The sequence below is a fragment of the Notolepis coatsorum genome (genome assembly GCF_963971535.1).
Source record: "Notolepis coatsorum genome assembly, chromosome: 7".
Classification (NCBI taxonomy): domain Eukaryota; kingdom Metazoa; phylum Chordata; class Actinopteri; order Aulopiformes; family Paralepididae; genus Notolepis; species Notolepis coatsorum.
The window spans coordinates 82,848,047-82,867,936 of NC_140171.1; the positions used below are offsets into that span (position 1 = coordinate 82,848,047).

General features: G+C 40.8%; 1 protein-coding gene across 1 annotated transcript in view; it reads left to right on the forward strand.

Moving 5' to 3' along the window:
• rnf150a (ring finger protein 150a) overlaps positions 1-19,890 on the forward strand; it is a gene marked incomplete at its 5' end in the record, with an annotated part of 177,022 nt that overhangs the window by 122,017 nt on the left and 35,115 nt on the right. The window contains 2 exons of the mRNA XM_084317982.1: positions 7,126-7,222; positions 13,852-14,062. Coding sequence (XP_084174108.1) covers positions 7,126-7,222; positions 13,852-14,062 — 308 coding nt within the window. The remainder of the gene's footprint in view (positions 1-7,125; positions 7,223-13,851; positions 14,063-19,890) is intronic.

Here is a 19,890-nt window from a genome sequence, read left to right on the forward strand (position 1 = left end):
CGTTGTGAACAAGCGACTCCTACAAGTCGGTTGGTGCGCCTGCGCAGTAGAATCAGGAAGTGTCGGGGGCAGCGTGAGCCTCCCACGCGTTACTCCTCGACACTGAGAGATCGAGCTGCGCAGGTGAAAAGATGCGACTGCTGTTACCTCAAGTACCGGAGGGGACTTGTGCTATGTATGACTTAGTCCACATTGCAGCCGGCTTGTGGGAGGCAAGAAACAGCGTCCGTGACAGGGGAGGGTTGAATTGGATGATACGAAATTGGGATGGGAGAAAATATAGAAAAAATGGGAGAAAAAGTGGATCAAAAAAAAAAAAAAAAGCTTTTATTGTAACATTCTTTCATATAACAAAAAAATATATTGTTTTTAAGAAAACGTTTTAGCCCTATGCTTGACTATTATTTTAGGCATGGCAACAAATAAAATAATTAATAAAATGAATAAATAAAATATTAAATAAATAAATATGCTACACGTGTCTCTTTTTGTGTTACGAATTGTGCTCACCGATATGAACATAGGCCTCTTTACTTACTTAAAAAAGGAAACATCAAGAAATATGTTTATGGTATTCCACCATGCCATGTGTGTTTTATTTTATAATGCTCATGATTATTGCTGAAGTCTGAGTCATACAATACCCACTGGCTTTCATAACCTAACAGACTAAGGTCGCTTTCACACAGGGGCTGTTTGGTCCGGACTTTCGGACCAGAATTCGATAGTCCGGTTTTTCAGGTTTGTGTGAATGCGCGTCGAACTCGGTTCGCGGACCAAACAGGCAAACTCTGGTCCGCCTGAAAACGTCGGTCTCGGTTCGCTTCATCGGACCAAACGCGAACCAAATATAGGAAGTGATTATTATTACCACTGCTCGCAGCACTCACTGCAAAACAAGCACACTGCATCTATCTATCTATCTATCTATCTATCTATCTATCTATCTATCTATCTATCTATCTATCTATCTATCTATCTATCTATCTATCTGTATCTATCTATCTATCTATCTATCTATCTATCTATCTATCTATCTATCTATCTATCTATCTATCTATCTATATAACTGTGCATCTTGGGAAGAAGGAAGAAAAAACGCGGCTTATTATTATTACCGAGGCGCACGGCATTGGATCAATGGATCAATGCCACGTCAATACTATTATTACCTTACCACTGCTCGCAGCATTCATTCACTGCAAAACAAGCACACTGCATCTATCTATCTATCTATCTATCTATCTATCTATCTATCTATCTATCTATCTATCTATCTATCTATCTATCTATCTATCTATCTATCTATCTATCTATATATCTGTGCATCTTGGGAAGAAGGAAGAAAAAATGCGGCTTATTATATTATTAATAAAACAGCTACTTGTGGGCACTCATAAAAACAACGTGGTGTACAAGTTGTTTAGCGAGAGGATGGTGGTAATGTGCTTCAATAGAACAATGTATCAATGCCATGTCAAAACTCGCCTCCGCTGAACTAGAGGGGTCGCAGTCCACACACAGACACACACACACACGTGCGCGTGCACACACGGGCTCGCAGCCACACACACATTTCCACTGTCCAATAGACAAGCGGCCTTTTCGACCGCGTGACATTGTTCAGAAGGTTCGGTGCGCCTCACAGATTTCTATGTGAACGCAGGCGAACCAAATGAAGAATGCAACAATGTTGCAACTTCACCACCAGAACCGCACCGAGTCCACCAAAACTATATGTGAAAGCGACCTAACTTGACTAAAAAGACTAAAAAGTTTATGAGTAACTGTACAATACATGATCCTAAATGTTATGACTGATCATGCGCGGATGAACGGGGGGGGGGGGGGGGCTCGTTTATAATTCCGTGATCGTCAGTAAATGCTTTATGTAGTATGGGTGATATATTGATCAGAGCAGTTTGCATTAATAATAATAAACAATCACGCTGAAAATGACGTTCGCGTCCTCTTACCGTTCGCCGATGAGACTGGAGGAAAAAGATCCCACTTATTTGACGTGGATCGACTAGATCCATTTCCGGTTTGTATAATAATAAACGCCCAAATCATATCGATTATTGAGTTATGGCAGCGATCCATATGTACGGACGTGTGTCTAGAGTCCCGCAACAATATGTGAGTGCCGGACGCATTTCCCCGGTGCACGGAGATCACCAGAGATCCATTTCCGGTTGTAACTCGCCCGATCACCACTGTATCAGCCGAGGCTGGGTGAGGGAATTATGAATACCATGGCGAAAAAATTTAATATGATCTCAATAACGTTGTACGCCGTGGAATGGCAGAATTAGCATGACCTTGAAACACGTTGTATGACGTTATTGGCGCCAGATGTGTTAAGAGTTTAAGAGACTGTATCTCTCTCTCAAACAAAGCCCCATGTTTCCCAGTGTTATCCCATAATATCTGAGTTTGCAATGCATGTGTCGTGTCAGGTACAACAGAACAATTTTGATTGACAGTCGATTCTGCCAATTACGTCACACCGCTTGCACCCACCTCTGCCTTTCTTACCACCAATCGGCAAGCGCTTGTTCGTTTTTTTTTTACTTCCGGGAAGTCCACCACTTCTACACGAGATTTCTACACGAGAAATCAAAACAAAACTACCGGAGCTAATAACGTTAGCTCCCTGCCGCCCACGAGTATGCTACCAGCGCTCCACAGGAGTACTAAACGAGGCATGATGATTTTACTGCAAACATTTTTATAATAAAAGCTTTTCTATACATTTGTCTGATTGAAAACTTTATTAACAGATTGGAGAATGGGTACAATTCAATACGGGCTCTCTGAGCAAAGGAAGGAACTGAGAGATATGAATGACTTTGTTAACACTTTGATCGCCGGGGTTAAATTCATAATTTACCATCCCTCGCCAGCCCTATTTAACATGGAGAAGTTCCCCTTCTTTGCAGGGCTATAACTTTTTAAATTGTATTGCTAAATTGACATTACTATGGCCCATTCAATGTCCTATATCTATTGTTCAGGGTGTAGCAACGTTATACTTTTTCATTCACATATTCATACTAAAATACGGTCTAAAGTATAAGTGTTTTTATCATTTTCTGCAGCTTTCTCCAGAACTTGATTTATAGCCCTAAATGCATTATATTGATGATCAAATACAGTTTGGTAGGAATCTGTGTGAGATAAAAAAAAAAGTCAACTGGACGTGCTTTTAGGAGTTACTACGTATGATCTGATGTTGACCGGATGGGCGGGGGGTCGTTTATAATTCCGTGGGCAACGTTATATCATTCATCTAGTGTGGGTGATATGATCATCAGAGCAGTTTATATGGAACACGTTAAAAAAAAAAAGCTGAATCTTACCGTAGCTTCCTCATAGCGTTGGGCGATGAGCGTGGAGCAGAGATATTCCTATTATGGGATGTAGAAATACCCGATCCATTTCCAGGTTGTATAATAGTATATACGTCCAAATCATGTTGTTTATCAAGTTATTTGCAACCGATCGACATTCATTGTGTCAAGATGGAGTCCTGCTAATGATAGCGAGTGCCCGGACGAAATATGGGTGAACACCACTTCATCCGCATCACTTCCTGTTTGGGCGAGCGGCCGATCGGCCACCAGATGGCGCTCTTGAACCGTTGGAGAATTGAGAGGGGCTCACCAGTACATATAATGTCTCCGGGGGAGAAATATGATTTCGATCACAGATTTTTTAAATATTGATATCAAAGACGCTGTCCAGCGTCTTCGGCAGAATAAGCATGGCGGGGAAAGACGCTGAACAGCGTCTCCGGCTATTAAAGTGTTAATCATAAGTAACATTGATGCAGTAGCGTGTGGGGTAGAAGGAATAATCTAATTCAGATTTCAGATTCAGCTGGTGCCAGAATGCTTGTGAGAGTGCTTTGAATGTTCTCTATCTGTTTCCTTATTTGCAAAACTTAATATGACTTGTAAATGTGTTCATTATTGTTAGATTGTCCGACAGTATTATTTTCCTCGCTGTGTGAAAAAACGACAGTTGTGTCGGAGGGGAGTGGCTAAGTACTTTCTGTCTCAGGTGTCTGAGAGGAGACAGCCCCAGTACTTTGTTGGCTGTGTGAAAATATGCAGAGAAGCATTCATATCTGTTTGTGTTCAATTGTATCTAAATCGGGAGATTATCTTCTCCGTCAAAATTGAAAGTGTATCTCTCCATCGCATAAAGGCTGGCAGTGCGCATAGAATAAGGCATCTAATCCAGTACGCGCTCTGCAAGTCTGTAAACTTGCGCATAACGGAATATAGAGAGAGGGCTCTATAGCAGAGGTCCCCACGTCCGTATATTTAATATTTTAACTATTTTTTTTTGTATTTAAACTCTCGCATCATAATAACAAAGCCACATTCCTGCTCCCTGCAACTCACCTGGAGAAGGTGTTTGGTGGGCAGGGATTAGATAATAAATAAAACTAGACAATTCCGCGCGGGGGAAATTGTGAAAGTGTGGGTGACGCCTGTGCACCGCCGGCCAACGGGAGAGGGTCTCTCGCGAGTCTCTATGACAAACTGTTCAAAGGATACAAAAAGGGGGCGCGGCCTAAGGATCGGGGGAGTGGTCAACATAGACCATTTGAAGACTTTTCAGAGTTTTTTGAATTTTTCTGACTTTTCCGAGTTTTAAAAAATGTTCGGACTTTTCCGATTTTTTTTTATTTTTTTGACTTTTCAGAGTTTTTGCAATTTTTTTGGACTTTTCAGAGTTTTTTTTTAAAAATTGACTTTTCCGAGTTTTTGAAATTTTTCGGACTTTTCCGAGTTTTTAAAATGTTTCGGACTTTTCCGAGTTTTTGAAATTTTTCAGGACTAAGGGGGTGTGGCATAAGGGGGCGTGGTCTAATGGTCGGGGGAGTGGTCAACATCGACCAATGAAAGAGGATATCCCTACCGAGTACAATGGCACAACCCGCAAGTCTCTACGACAAACGGTTCAAGAGATACACTGAGGGGGGGGTGGACTGCAACACAGAGGGTAACTTAAGGGTTAAGTCCATGAGAGGTCATTGGCAGGTCAGCTGTAGCCATGGGCCATGAGCCACACACCAGTTAGGCTGATGCAATCATGCATCAGGTGATGCAATCACGAATGACTCTGCACTTTCACTTTGAATGTATTTCAATGGGGGCAGATGCATGACTGCATTGTCACGATGATTAAAAGCAAACGATAAGAGATGAAGCGTTGTGACGCGCACATGAGCACTTCAAGGAGTAGGTGAAGGGTTGTGTGCAATATTGTGGCATTCCGTCGACAATTGTGGCCGCGGTGACGATCGGAACAGAAGGGGGGGAAAAGCAAAATAATCTATTTTTTCTAGAGTGCAAACACATTGGTGTCTATGGGAGGAGAACCTTCAAACAAATGGTCACAGAAATGTCCAATTCCATTTATTTTTATTTTGTGAGCGATCAGACAGCCGTGTCATCGTTTTGATGTGTTTTTTTTTCTACGTCCAAAATTGAGATCACTGTCGCAATTTACCCAAGGTAGTGGAAAAAAAATTATTTCAACTCCACCACTCTAACTTGCAATGCATTTCCAATGGGACGGAAATGTTCCTGTTTAAAGTCGATTCGTAGCCAAACGGTGCGGTGAAACCTTCCGAAAAGCAAAAGCGCTGTTGCCATAGGCAAGCCGGTCGTTTTGATACCTTTCACGTGTATGGGGCGCGAACGCTCTGGCAGGAGTTGTGTTTGCAAAATCGGTGGAATAAATAAAGAATAATAAAAAGAGTATAGATTCTAATAGTGTGGGTACCAACCTGGCTTTGCCAGGTCACCCACACTAATAATAATTAATTTTATTTATATAGCGTTTCTCAAGGACCCGAAGTCGCTGAGATGTGTTGCAATGTGGGTACAGTAGTCCTGCATGCATCGTTAAGAGCAACAGCTCCAATCTTTGAAGCTCTGCCACTCTAAACAAGCGATTGTGGTATCATCTTGATTAACCTCTTCCGCCTGTGCGGTCCTTCGGCTGACTGCAAATGACATCTGGTCATAAATCAATATCTCCACATTTTTTTTTCAAACGTATTCAAGTATAAACATCATACCCATGTCACAACAGCATTTATAATGTATATTATCATCAATACGTTAGTTTAACAATAGGTTAAAGTGTTATTAGATAGATTTTCATTTGGTTTTGGTCAGGGTTATTTCGCGAGAGGCGACCATTTTGGAAAACCTTGAACCATGGGAATTGTCGTTTTTTTGTGGCCATTTTGTAGAGGTCATCCATAGCAATGCATAATGTGGTAGGGATTGATGTGTAGGGTGTTTGGGGGACTGGCTGTTCCCGGGGGGTTCACATGCCGAGCGACATTGTACTATTGTACTTATTTTATACCAATTCTTAAGTCTGCAATTTATGCATTGTTTTTTATTTTGTCAATTGTGTGCTGATTTTATGCCTATGTTCATTTTATACTAGGGATGTCCGATATTATCGGCCGATATTGGCATTAAAATGTAATATCGGAAATGATCAGTAATCTATCGGTTTAAATTATTTTTTTATAATTATTATTTTTACATTTATTTAACCTTTATTTACCCAGGCAAGCAAGTAAGAACAATTTTTATTTTATTTATTATCAAAAGTATGCATAATGGTGTGTTAATTCCACGACAAGAGATATGTAATGTTAATTACCTAAAATTATTCCGTTTTTTGCAGGGGAAAACCCTGCATATATCAATATCGGTATCGGAAATGAAGAGTTGGACAATATCGGTATATCGGTAAAAAAGCCAATATCGAACATCCCTATTTTATACGTATATTGCTGTGGGGCACTCTGGACTGCGGTCCATGTGTGAAAAGTACTATATAGATAGTTATTCATATTTATTATTGTTATATTGTAGAAATGTGTGCAATGTCTGTAAAGTCTCGACAACATTGAAAATGAGTGTGACCTCAATCTTTTTGAGAATAAATAAAGGTTTGAATGAATGAATGAATACCAGCAGTGGCCCCAAGCCAATTTGAGTTTGAGACCCCTGCTGTATAGCTGACACATTCTACACATGCAACTATATTCTAAAACGTCAGTTATTTTTGGATTGTTGTCAGGCATGTCTTCCATAAACACTGTGTGGACCCATGGTTACAAGACCACCGGACCTGTCCCATGTGTAAGATGAACATCCTCAAAGCCTTGGGTATACTGGTAAGGCCTTTTTAACTCACACACTTATAGTAGAATTTAGGATATACTGTGAATTAAGATGTGTTAAACTAATTTAACATTAGCATTATGATGCTAGTGGGCTATAGCCAGTTGTGCTGATACTTAAAATTAACAACAAAGCATATCAAACAAATTTAAATAATCATATTGCATTTTTGGCTTAAAATAATTTCTTCAGGAGAAAAATATTAAGCATAAGTTTAACAGGGTTGCCCTCTTAGTCCCGGACTATTCGATCTATCATTAGAGCCTTTAGCACAATATATAAGACAATCCCAATCCATAGAACCAATCATAATCAAGGGCACACAACACAAAATTAGTTTATATGCGGACGACGTAATACTGTTCATGCAAAACCCCAACACAGCATTGCCTCATCTTCTCAAACTGATTGAGGACTTTGGAGATCTATCGGGATTTAGGATAAATTGGCCGAAGTCGGCCTTCCTCCCACTTAACGCCCCTGCAAAAAGAAATATAACCCTCCCAAAAGAGATACAGATGGTAAAACAATTTAGATGTTTGGGAGTTGAGATATTCCCCACCATAAGCCAAACGGTGAAGCACAATTACATAAAAATCCAAAACAAAATCAAATACGACCTTGTCAGGTGGTCGAAACTTAAAAACTCAGTACAGGCACGTATATCAATAATCAAGATGGACGTCCTACCTAGAATCAACTTCTTCAGCTCAATGCTACCGTTACCCCCTCCAAAGGGTTACTGGAAAGAATTACACTCCTCCACATACAAATTTATTTGGAATAACAAACCACCATGTATAAAAAGATCCACCGCACAGAGAAACAAAGCAGACGGAGGTATGGCATTTCCAGATTTCTACCACTACTTTAAGGCGTACACTTTAAGACCACTAACAACATGGTTTGATCCCCAAGCATTAGTATCCTGGAGAAATTTAGAAGAAAATATAGTAGCTCCACACAAGCTGAAGGGCATAGTATACACCAAATTACCAATTAAGCAATGCGAACGGAAATTTGACCCCATAATCACTCATGCGACCGGATATGGCGCGAAACACAAAAAAAATATTCTACTCTACATAAATGGCATAATCATACTCCCTTATTCAATAACAATGCACTCTCGATAGGAAAACAACCTATAAGATTCCCTAGATGGAAAAAGCAAGGCATACACTCATTAGGAGACGTCTTCAATAAACAGGGTTTTTGTAGTTTCAAGGAAATACGCAAAAAATGTAATCTCACCAAGTCCACATATTACTTTTACGCACAGTTATTGGCATGTTTGAAGGCTCACGGTGTTCCATTAAATATACCAATTGTACACCACAGATACCACAAATTCTTCTATGAAAGAGAGACATCAAGAGGTTTTGTTTCAGATTTTTATCATCAATTACTAACGTCCTCATATGAAACCCTCCACCTAGACTCCGTCTGGAGGAGGGATATACCAGACCTGAAAAGTGATTTTGATTGGCAAGAAGCCTGGGCAAATATTCGATTCACATCAAGGAACCCGGACCATCAACAAATCAATCTTAACTATATTCACAGGACATACTTGACTCCTATAAGACTGAAAAAAATTGGTCTTATACAAGACTCCAAATGCTCCTTATGTACAAATGGGGACGAGGGGACATTTATGCACATGTACTGGGACTGCCCACCAGTTAAGATATTCTGGAAAGAGGTGACCCAGCAACTATCAAATCTCTTAACTTGGAATATACCTGTACACCCCTCTGTACTACTGCTGAATGATGTTTTTGAGTGTGCAGTACATCCACAGCTAAAGAGATTGGTTTTATCGGGTATCACAGTGGCTAAAAAGCTGATAGCATCACGATGGTTCCAACCGGAAAAAATGTGCCGAAAGGTCTGGATTATTACATATCTGTAATCATGTGATCTATCAAGAAATATCTACAGCAAGAATTTTGGGTCTCAATGAATCCAAAATGACATTGTGGTTAGAAGTGGTGGAGAAAATAAAAGCTAGCATATAATGGTAATGTCTGGTTAGGAGCGAGGGAAAGTGGATGGATTATCCAATGGGGGGTCTGGAAGGGGGGGGTACGAGCTGGAGCATATGTGTGTAGGTTTTTAGATAACAGGTATTAAAGGTATATCCTATATAAGCAGTGTTGTGCTAGTTACTGAAAAATAGTAACTCAGTTACTTTACTAGTTACTCATTTCAAAAGTAACTCCGTTACGTTACTAGTTACTTACACCCAAAAGTAATGCGTTACTGTGAAAAGTAACTATTTAGTTACTTGAAGAATAAAAAAATTGCTCCCATGCAGATACTCAAAATCCGTTGATCAACTTGACAGTTTCCATTCACATCACTGAACTCTGCTAAGCAATGTGGTCTAGAGATACAAACACAAATCTGACACAAACACAAATGTCCCGACGTAATAAGAAATGCACCGTGCCTAATTGCTCGGGGAGGTTGAGCGCAGGCACGTTGTAGGTTGCGCGCATGCACGTTTAGGTTTGCGCGCATGCACGTTTAGGTTTGCGCGCATGCACGTCTAGGTTCTAGGTTGAACAGCCTTGATATCTGTCGCCGGAGCGTTTCATTATAATAAACCGTCTTGCAACGTTGTTTAAGATATCAATCGTGCATTGCAACGTTAGAATAGTTAGGATCAATCAATTGTGCATGAAAGGACTATATTTATATTGTTTGATTAGTATTGATGAGATTCGTTGATCAACTTGAGTTTCCATTCATTTACATTCACATCACTGCACTCACCTCACCAGTGTCTGTCGAGATGTAACGTTATTCCAGCAGCAACATTTTCTTTATCTCATTTCCATGTTGTACTGTATATTCTCTCTCCAAGTAGTTGGAAATAGTTTTCCGTCCCATTTGCTGTGTGTCGCCTCGTATCATTCTACGCGGGTGGCGAGTGGATTTGGATGAGTCCTGGTAGTTAACGTTAACTTAGACTCCAGTATCTTAGAGCCAAAACACAAATGACATAACTAAAACGTTATTTTCTTTTCGCTCGACAAAAGAGAAATACGCGAGGGCACTGGGCGCTGCCATTATCATCAGTCAGGAATAGTAAACAAAACACGCCCCCATCACAGCATTTCCCCGCAGCCAGAGAGGATATGAGGATAATAATAATAATAATCACTACCGCTCGCTATCAATCTACGCCGTATATAACGCAAATAACGCAGTGACGAACCATTCAGTAACGTAAGTAGCGTTACTGAATTTCAAAAGTAATGCGTTAGAGTACTAGAACTCACCAAAAGTAACTTCGTTACTGTAACGCGTTACTTTGTAACGCGTTAGTCCCAACACTGTATATAAGACAATTAACTAAAATGTGATTTCATTGGATGTGCACTGACAACTAATGCTTGTATATCTTATTGTGTGTTGTCATGTTTGTTTATGTGTTTGTTTAAAAAATAAAATAAAATACAAAAAAAAGAAAAAAAGTTTAACACTTTGAGTGCCACGCCGCGTTTTCCTTTTTACCCCCTTGATGCCACGGTCCACTTCAATGTTAACGTTAATATCGCCTAATCTATGTTTTAAATTATGGCTATGTGTCTAATCTGCCCGTCGCTTATCAAAGACTACTTTTCCAGTCAGTGCTGTCAAGGCAGATTGGTTTTTTATCGCTTCATTTCCGTTTCAGAGCATTTAGAAAAGCACCCGTTTTGAGATAAAAAACAGTTCATTCTGGACCATTCTATGATAATCGTCTTTTACTGGAATATTCCAGAACGTTGATATTCGTCGGCCTATTTATGAATCGTTTTCAAATAAACGCTAGATGATCAATATTATACGTGCACGCAAGCACATTCGGGCCACGCACGGATAATCGCCGTGTTTATTTCCTCTTGGACTTTTACAGTGAAACCGAAAGAGCCCATTTCACAAAACAGCCTATATCTTCATCAAAATTAGTCTGATTATCCTAACACTGATAACATAGATTCCTTACCTGACATCAGATGGTATCCAACTGGTATATTCCAATTCCTGATCACCATTCAAAAAAATCGATAAGTGTATCGATCCAACGTGATACAGTAGTACACATGATTCCGCGGGTCTGAGAGGCTCCAGAATGAACTGTGGTAACCCCGGCTGGATCAGTGGACTGGAAAATGTGGAGTACCGGATTTTTTTCCCCATCCATTTTCATTGAGTCCATTCCAAAATCCCTTATGTCATCTGGGAGACGATAGGGGGCGCTTTTTTCCACATATGATCGCCGGCGGCGCTCGGGTATACTCGGGTAGGCTCGCGTGATGCAATATGATTTCAGATTGCTAAAAAAAAAATCCGAGAAATCTCGGGAGTGGCTTTCAACATAACTATCGGAAACCCGAGATATCTCGTGTGTGGCAGTGAAAGTGTTAAGGTGAAACTTATTTATAATAATAATTGTAATTAGAGACAGTAAAATGTCAAACACTGGATTGGCTGTCTCACCTCACTGACTGTCGGCACACATTCTATATATGTTGAATTAATAATTTTATTTTATATTTATCCTTTATTTAATTCTCAAAACATTGAGGGTAGGACCCTCATTACCAATGATGTCGAGATTACGTTGGGCAGAAAAACAAAAATAACAAACATAAACAAATATTAAGTCATACAATAAGAACACAAATATTAACAAATAAAACAATTCTTAGTTAAAACAATTACATTCAAAAACATTAACATTCATAAGCATATAAAAAATGCCAATGTTTTCAAGGAATCAATATTTATTTAAAGTGCATTATAGGTCATTCCACGAGTCCGGAGCACAGACTCTAAAACTCTTTCCGAGTTTCTGAATTTACCCAAGGAACATGTAGTGTAATCCAGTTCTGAGAGTGGGTTTTATGAGCTCCTACATTGAGGTCTAATAGTGAAGTAATGTAAATGGCTAATTTGTTTAGGAGCGTTTTGAAAATAAACATAACAATGTTGATCTCCAGAGGGCCCGCACATTTTTCATAGATTGCAATAATGGGTACTGTAGGTTCACCAGTAATTAATCTAAGAGCAGAGTAATATATAGCATCTAAGGCAGGGATCGGCAATAGGCGGCCCGCGGGCCGAAATGGGCCCGCCAGCAATAATTTCTGGCCCGTCAGGTTATTTTGAGAATATGATGTTTATTTTACGCGCAGGAAATATTCACTCGTCTTGACGCCAGAGTGTCTTTTGAAGCTGTATCTATCTATTCATCATATCTATGGCTGTCACTATAGCCAATTGAAATGCTAGAAATGGTCACATGGACTGGGAGAACCAATGGAATTTCACTTTCACTTCCGCGTTTGGGATGCCGCGAGCGAACGTTTGCAAAAACAAAACAAACGTCTTTGAATAACTTTTTTGCAACGGGGAAATATGATGAGCCAGAAGAGGAGCCTACGACCTATAAAGCTTATTTTTAATAAACAGGAGTCATTCTTAAAATACGGGTTTATCGCAACAGGTAACTCTCGCAATAAGCAACCGGTGACTCTCGCTTGTTGACATGGCAACACGAGCAAGCAACTGTGTTCAAGTTGGGTGGGCATTCAACGCGAGCGGACATTTAACATGTTATTAGCATGGATTTTTGAGGACCGAAGCAGAAACAATAAGTCCAGTGCAGGGCTGCCTGCATTATGCCGGTGAGTGTTGTGTTTTAATAATAATAATACATTCGATGTATAATACACCCGCCGTGGTGCTTAAAATCAAATGCACCCTACTGATGAAATGAATGAATGAAAACTTTATTAACAGATTGCAGAATGGGTACAGTACAGTACAGCTCAATACATACAATTGTTAAGGGGATGCAGACCAGAGAAAGACTTTCGTCTTGTTTACATCAGGGTCCCCCATTTTCAATTCATCGTAAATTCGATTTATAATCTGAGCACCTGCATTAAAATCAAATGACTGATCTGTTCATGTGTAATGCACTGTGTGAGAGGCACTTTATAATAGAAAAAAGACAGTGCAAACATGTATATGTCGTTTTTTTTTTACAGTTAAGAAATGTTCACTTATCATTGGCCCGCCACACAATGGCTTGGGGAAAATTTGGCCCGTGGGCAAACCTAATTGGCGACCCCTGATCTAAGGGCTTAAGGGTGGTAGCAGCATGTCTATATATTACATCACCACAATCCATGATGGAGAGTAATAAAGTTTTAACAGTTATTTTTCTACTAAACATGGGAAAGCAGGGAAAGTCACTACTGCCACAGACTGCTCCTGACCATCACTTTCTGACAGTTTGTAGCCAATTAGAAGCAATATGACCCATATCCTCCAGTGACATATTTGGGTTAAGTCTTTGAAGTTAACCAGAGACTCTTTTCTGCAGTTTATAGCCAACTGCTACTAAAACTACACTGTATTTTAGTGTAAGGGTATGAGGCCCAACTCATAATGTTCTTAAAGATGCCTATCAGGATTGGAGACCTGTCAGTTGAATCAATTTAAAACATAAACAGAACATTTGTTTTTCGATATTTAAATTTGGAAGAACATCCACTTCCCGCACTGTGAGTTGAAATGCAATCAATTCCGACCCTGATGAACATCGTGTTTCTTCCAGCCCAACGCAGAATGTTCAGATGAGATTCCTCCAGACTATGAGACCTCCGTAGGGGGCCCGCCCACCAACCCCATCACCGGAGCCAGTGAGATCACAGTCAATGAGAGTTCTGTGGTACTGGACCCGACAGGGATGATGATAGGCCTGCAGCAGCTCCACCCAGACACGGAGATGGTACCTCTGCCAGGGGAGAGCCACCACATCACCAACAGTGAGTACGACCAGGCTGACCATATACACAGACACGCTCCGACACAGTCCGTATCTAGACTGTTTCATGGCGCGTTCATATGCTAGGTAATTGCATGGTTGTCCCAGTTGGACATTGGGTCCATAACATTTAAAAAACGAAAACTGCTGAAATTCAGCTGATATAATGTTAAACTTAAAAGGATAACTTTGGTATTTATTTTCATATTGGAGTCATGCTGACCAAAATCTTTAGAATTGATCCAGTATTGAGCAAGCTAGGTTCACGACGCAGTTGCCACAAACTGGGCTGCAATATAATGTATTAGTGCCGTTAAATACAATCCACCAAAAGAGGTTGTTTTTGGCATTGATAGGCTCAGACTGTTATGAGAGGAGTCTAAAGAATCTTCATATCCACGATATGAATCCACTTCTAACCCAGTTTTGGTCCCTATGACTCAGTATGACTCCACATGATAGAACAAGCAGGAAACCATGCAGACCCATGGCGCTACCTGTGCATGCGTCCCACAAAACATACCTGCCAGATTATTCGTGAGTGAGTGATCCCAAATTGCCATGCATAGCCTGTGGCAACAGTTCTGTACACCATGGGGAAAATAGGGTCTAGGTTAAAAAAAATCAGTTATCCTATCTATGTCTATGCAGTTATCTGTTCCTCTCCTTGACCTGAAACAGTGAAAGAATAAGAAATATTCTGATATTAATATTTGCTCTAGCTTTAACTCTTTCACGGCCATACCAGAGTATAGTCAGTAGTGATGGCGAGATGAAGCTTCATGAAGCATTGAGGCTTTCTATCCAATAGTGCCACACGTGTGTTGAAGCTTCATGGTGGTTAATTTGCTCTACTGTGCCATCAAGTGGACAATAAATGTAGAACAGGCAGAGTGATTATAATGATACCATGGCGTTGGTGTGTGAAGCTTTGATGTGTTGATCTGATGATGATGCCAATGAACAAATAATATTGTGTCTGTTTTTCTAACAGAATGATGGCAGGGACAGAGGAGAAAGTGCTTGTGTTACTACAACATTCTATTCTTTAATATAGTGTGTTTTTCTGACAGCATGATAGCAGGGACAGAGGAGAAAGTGCTTGCTTCATACATTTTTATTCAGAAAAAGCAACTCCAAATCGACATGCCGTCCTGCATTTGGATCATACAGATTTGATCAGATTAGGCACAGCAAGATAGACATTATAGCAAGTTTATATGTAACAGAGCTGATATCGTCACCTTTTTGCATTGTATTTAACTTCGATGCCCCGAGGGAGTTTAGAACCCGGGTCTGCCGCGACACGGGCAACAGGCGACAGCACAGACCGCTATACCAAGCGGTGAATTCACACTTAATGGCGTGTATGTGTGTTTTTTTAAATGGAGTGAGTTTAACTCGCAGTACCGCTACTCGCCAGTCACTTCACAACGCTTGAAATCCATCGTGACTGACAGTGCCTCGCGGTACCATCTGTTACATATATACTAGGGATGTCCCGATAAATTTTCTTTGCTCCCGATCCGATCCCGATCATGTGATTTTGAGTATCTATCAATACCGATCTTTCCCGATCCGATTTAAAAAAAATATATATATATATATATATTTTTTTTATCCCAATTTCTCACATTACATTCACCCTGAATGTTGACGTTATCCAGGTGAAAAGTTAACTTCATTCAAGTGAGGCATTGCAATCCTTGACATAAATCGTTTGATGTAAAATTTAATCAAAGGAAATGCGTTTGGGTCTGAGAGTGTGGCTGGTCTGCCGTTCTGCAGCTGGATACTATTGGTTTGTTTTGGCAAAATTATTCTGCTCTGTGTGACAATAAATAAATTAATGATGATATGCAATTTAAAACCAAAACGAAGGCCTCAGTATGAGTTTAAGACGTGAACATGGTCATGTTTGTTGAATAAAAAAAAAAAGTAGGGATCGGGACATCCCTAATATATACGTTAGGATTATTAGGATACACATTTATTTGTCTTTCCCAGTACTCCAGGGGATTCTCCAATGCAAAGAAACTCGTAATGAATTCCTATGTCGACAAATGTGAAGGGGTAGGAAATGTCCATTGTGTTCAATTGCGCACCAACCTCGAAGCCATTTCCTGAATCAGTGGCCGCGGAGCGAGGCTTCGGACGTCATCACATACGTCACCGATAGACGCCTCGATACACGCTCCACTTAAATATGCCTGGATTACTCGACACAAGCATCGACACCTCGCTTCAAACGTCACATCACTAATAGTCAGGTTATCTCGCCAACGGTTGAGCGCCAGAAACCCGAGTATACTCTGGTTTTGATCCTTTGATATTTTCCTTTGATCCCCATTCTATACGGTCAGGCAGAGCCATCTAGATGTATATGATACATCTACCTACGTTGGAAATGCAATGACGATCGAATATCACCAGGTGGCAGTATCACCTACATTTGAACTGGAATGGCTTGGTGTGGATACACGTTTTCCTTTAAAATAATTTGGTAAGGGCTCCTCCTCCTGCTTGAACAGAGATTCACAGCGATCGCCTCGAAATTCCGTTGCCGAAGCGTATTTCCCATCAAAAACGTGTATAGACATATACACTGGTAATCGCGATGGCGATGCGATCACTTGGAATTAAGTTAAATCACTCGTGAATGAGTTAAACTTGAGCCTGTGAAAGATGGTAATGTCAGTGGGCGATATCGGCTGATACAGATATTTTAAATGGCCAGTATCGACGGACCGATATATCGGTCAACCACTAGTGCTAACTAGGCCAGCAGTCACCTGCTTGAGTTTCCCCAATTCAGATCCTCCTGGGTAAAGCAGAGGGGGAAAGAATAGAGCCTTTTTCTGAAAGTCACAAGCGTTAGGTTACCACATACACACAGTTTATAAAGGTGAGGAACTCCAGCTAACCCCAGGCATTAAAGCGCTCCGTCTTGAGACGGATTTCCGTCAATTTGATTCGGAGTCGTGACGGATTTTCCGTCAATTGGCTACCTGGTATAATATGATTTGTAGATGCATACAGATTGAAACTAAATTGAGCCAATCAGAGGTGTCAAATATCATGAAAAAGGGCATTGGCAAGCAATAATGGCAGGACGCAGCGACTCGAGAGACAGGATTGCGCTAATAGTTCGTCGTCGGAAATGTATAATATTCAGATATTCAGTGTTGAATCTAACTAAATGGATTTATGGACACACTTATGCCCGGACCACAAAGCTTATTGAAGGGTTAGCGGCGGCGCGGCGGCTCTACTGGTGAGTCCATCAGTATATGAAAATGTAATTGTAGTGCTGTCAGACCCTGATACGGGTTGTCTTTTCCTTTTAGCTAACGCTATTAAATAAAAATATACAGTGGAGGTTAAAATAAGAATGACTTTGCCTGGAAAAAAAAAGTTCAGTCATGAGATGTTTTGACGGAGATGACGCACCCCCGCGGCAATCGACTTTACCATAAATCATAGGCTGATATACGCTACCTTCTCTTTAAACATATAAATGTTACAGGACAAAAGTAATAGATTTAATCACTTTTATTCTTTTAAACTTGGTCTGACCAACCTTCAACATGCATAGACCATGAACAGGCAGTAGATCCAGTAGTAGAAACGCATGTCAGAAAACACGAGTGCTCCTATTGTCCTAAATGTTACAGGACAGTTTAAAATGCTATTGTTTTACTGTATTTGCCCTATACACAATACATCATTTGAACTATACACAATACATAATTTGAACTATACACAATACATAATTTGAACTATACACAATATGTTGTGAAGGGCCAGATTAAACTGAATATATATATGTATCGTTTGATATACTTTGTATATTATTTATATACACGGAATATCCCTTTACCTGCGTACAGACCAGAGTAATATTCGCTCTCCTATTGGACAGCGCCCCCAGGCGCCAACGCGCAAGCCCCCAACGGCAAGTTCAAAGACAACTGCAGGCATGTCAGAACATGCCCAGAGTCTGCGAAGTAATACGAGACAAGGACTGAGGTTGGGACTAGATATTCACTTAAGTATAAATATGGCGCAGGTGTAAACAGCTTAGTTCAGTTCAATTCAGTTCAGTACCTTACCACCTTCACCACGAGTCAACGTGCAGTGAAGTGAGCAACCTTGCGTCTAAATAGAGCATTGAGAACCGCGTGCGAATAGAATGTTAAAGTGTCAGAGTTTAATGAAGTAACGTTGAGTTCGACTTAATCTAATGTGAAGTAATAGTCGATCATTTATTGTATATCGTGCGGCCACAGTTCTTCCGTGTGTAGCATTACCCATCGGTTCGTCGTGTCTTTAGCTAGTGCACTTATCCAGGCTGTGTGGCCTAAATACGTCGCCCACACCCGAGGAGTCCTAGGCGAGAACCGTTGGACATGTACACAGGAGAATCGGCGCCGGCGATTGCAGAACCATTCCTGGTTGGATTATATTGCTTTGGGACCGTGACTACCGGAGAAGAGCACTGTTGATTTCCACTGTCGTTTGGGATTTAACCTCGCGAGGATTACCACTCGGGCCTGCCTCGTGGAAGGGGCTGGCTAGCTGTCGTCAATGCTGTCGAGCATCTTGGATTACAACTATTGCTTTTGTCTGCGGATCAAGGGAGTACAAGCACCGACTCCTGTACCTGGAGTCTCTTTATTCCTCGTTGACTCAGACGGAGTACCCGAACATTCCTCTACCCATTGTCTCCAGTTGGTACCGGTGTTGCCCTATATAATTGCTACTATACAACAGGTGGCGTCAGCTTAGACCCATCATAGGATTCCTGCTATTCTTAGTGACTTATGCTCTTGACTGACTTTACGTATATTCTTCGCCATACAAGCGCGACCCTAATTCTCATTCTGTAACCGAACGTTGCCTAATAATAATAAATTACCCTCCAATAGTATTTCTGTGTCAATGCCGTGTTCTTGTGAGTGTTCACCATCTATATTTGATGTACTGTTTGGCCAGTAATTAAAGTACATAACTAGCAGTGGTTTAATATATCACAATCTTTAATACAGTCAGGGTTTTGTAACCCCTCTGTAACTGAGGGGTACAATTCCCTGACTGTATTGAGAGTATGGTATTATTAAACCACTACTTAGTTATGTACTTTAATTACTGGCCATACAGTACACGGTATATCTGGTGAACACCCACACAAGAATACAACAATGACACCTAAAGTTCTATTTGGAGGGATTTATTATTATAACAGCAACGGTAGGTTACAGAATGAGAATTATACTTGCGCTTGTAAGGCGAAGAACACTTAAGTAGGTCAAGAGCGTAAGTCCATGAGCATAGTAAGATGGGTATAACTGACGCCACCTGTAGCATAAGAATTACATAAGGCACACTCGTAGTCAGCTGGAGACACTAGGGGGGTTCCCTCCGGTTGTAAGCCGGCAGGGTAGAAGAATGTTCGGGAGCAAAGTCTGAATCAACGCGGAATAAAGAAGCTCCAGCTACGGGAGGCGGTACATTACTCCCTTGATCGGCAGACAAAAGCAACAGCTACAATCCAAGTATGCTCGACAGCATGGACGAAAGCCAGCCAGCCTCTGTGGTCCTAGAGGCGGGCTCAATGGTGCTCCTCACAGGGTAGATCCCACACAGCAGTGGGGTAGACGGTTCTCTGCTCCAGCAGCCACAGTACCAAAGCAATATAATCCAGCCGGAAAAGGCTCTGCATTCGCCGGTGTAGATTCTCCTGTGCACTATACTTCACATTAACTAGGTCGAACTTGACGTTATTTCACTAAACTCTGACACTTTTACTATCCTATTCGCACATGTTAT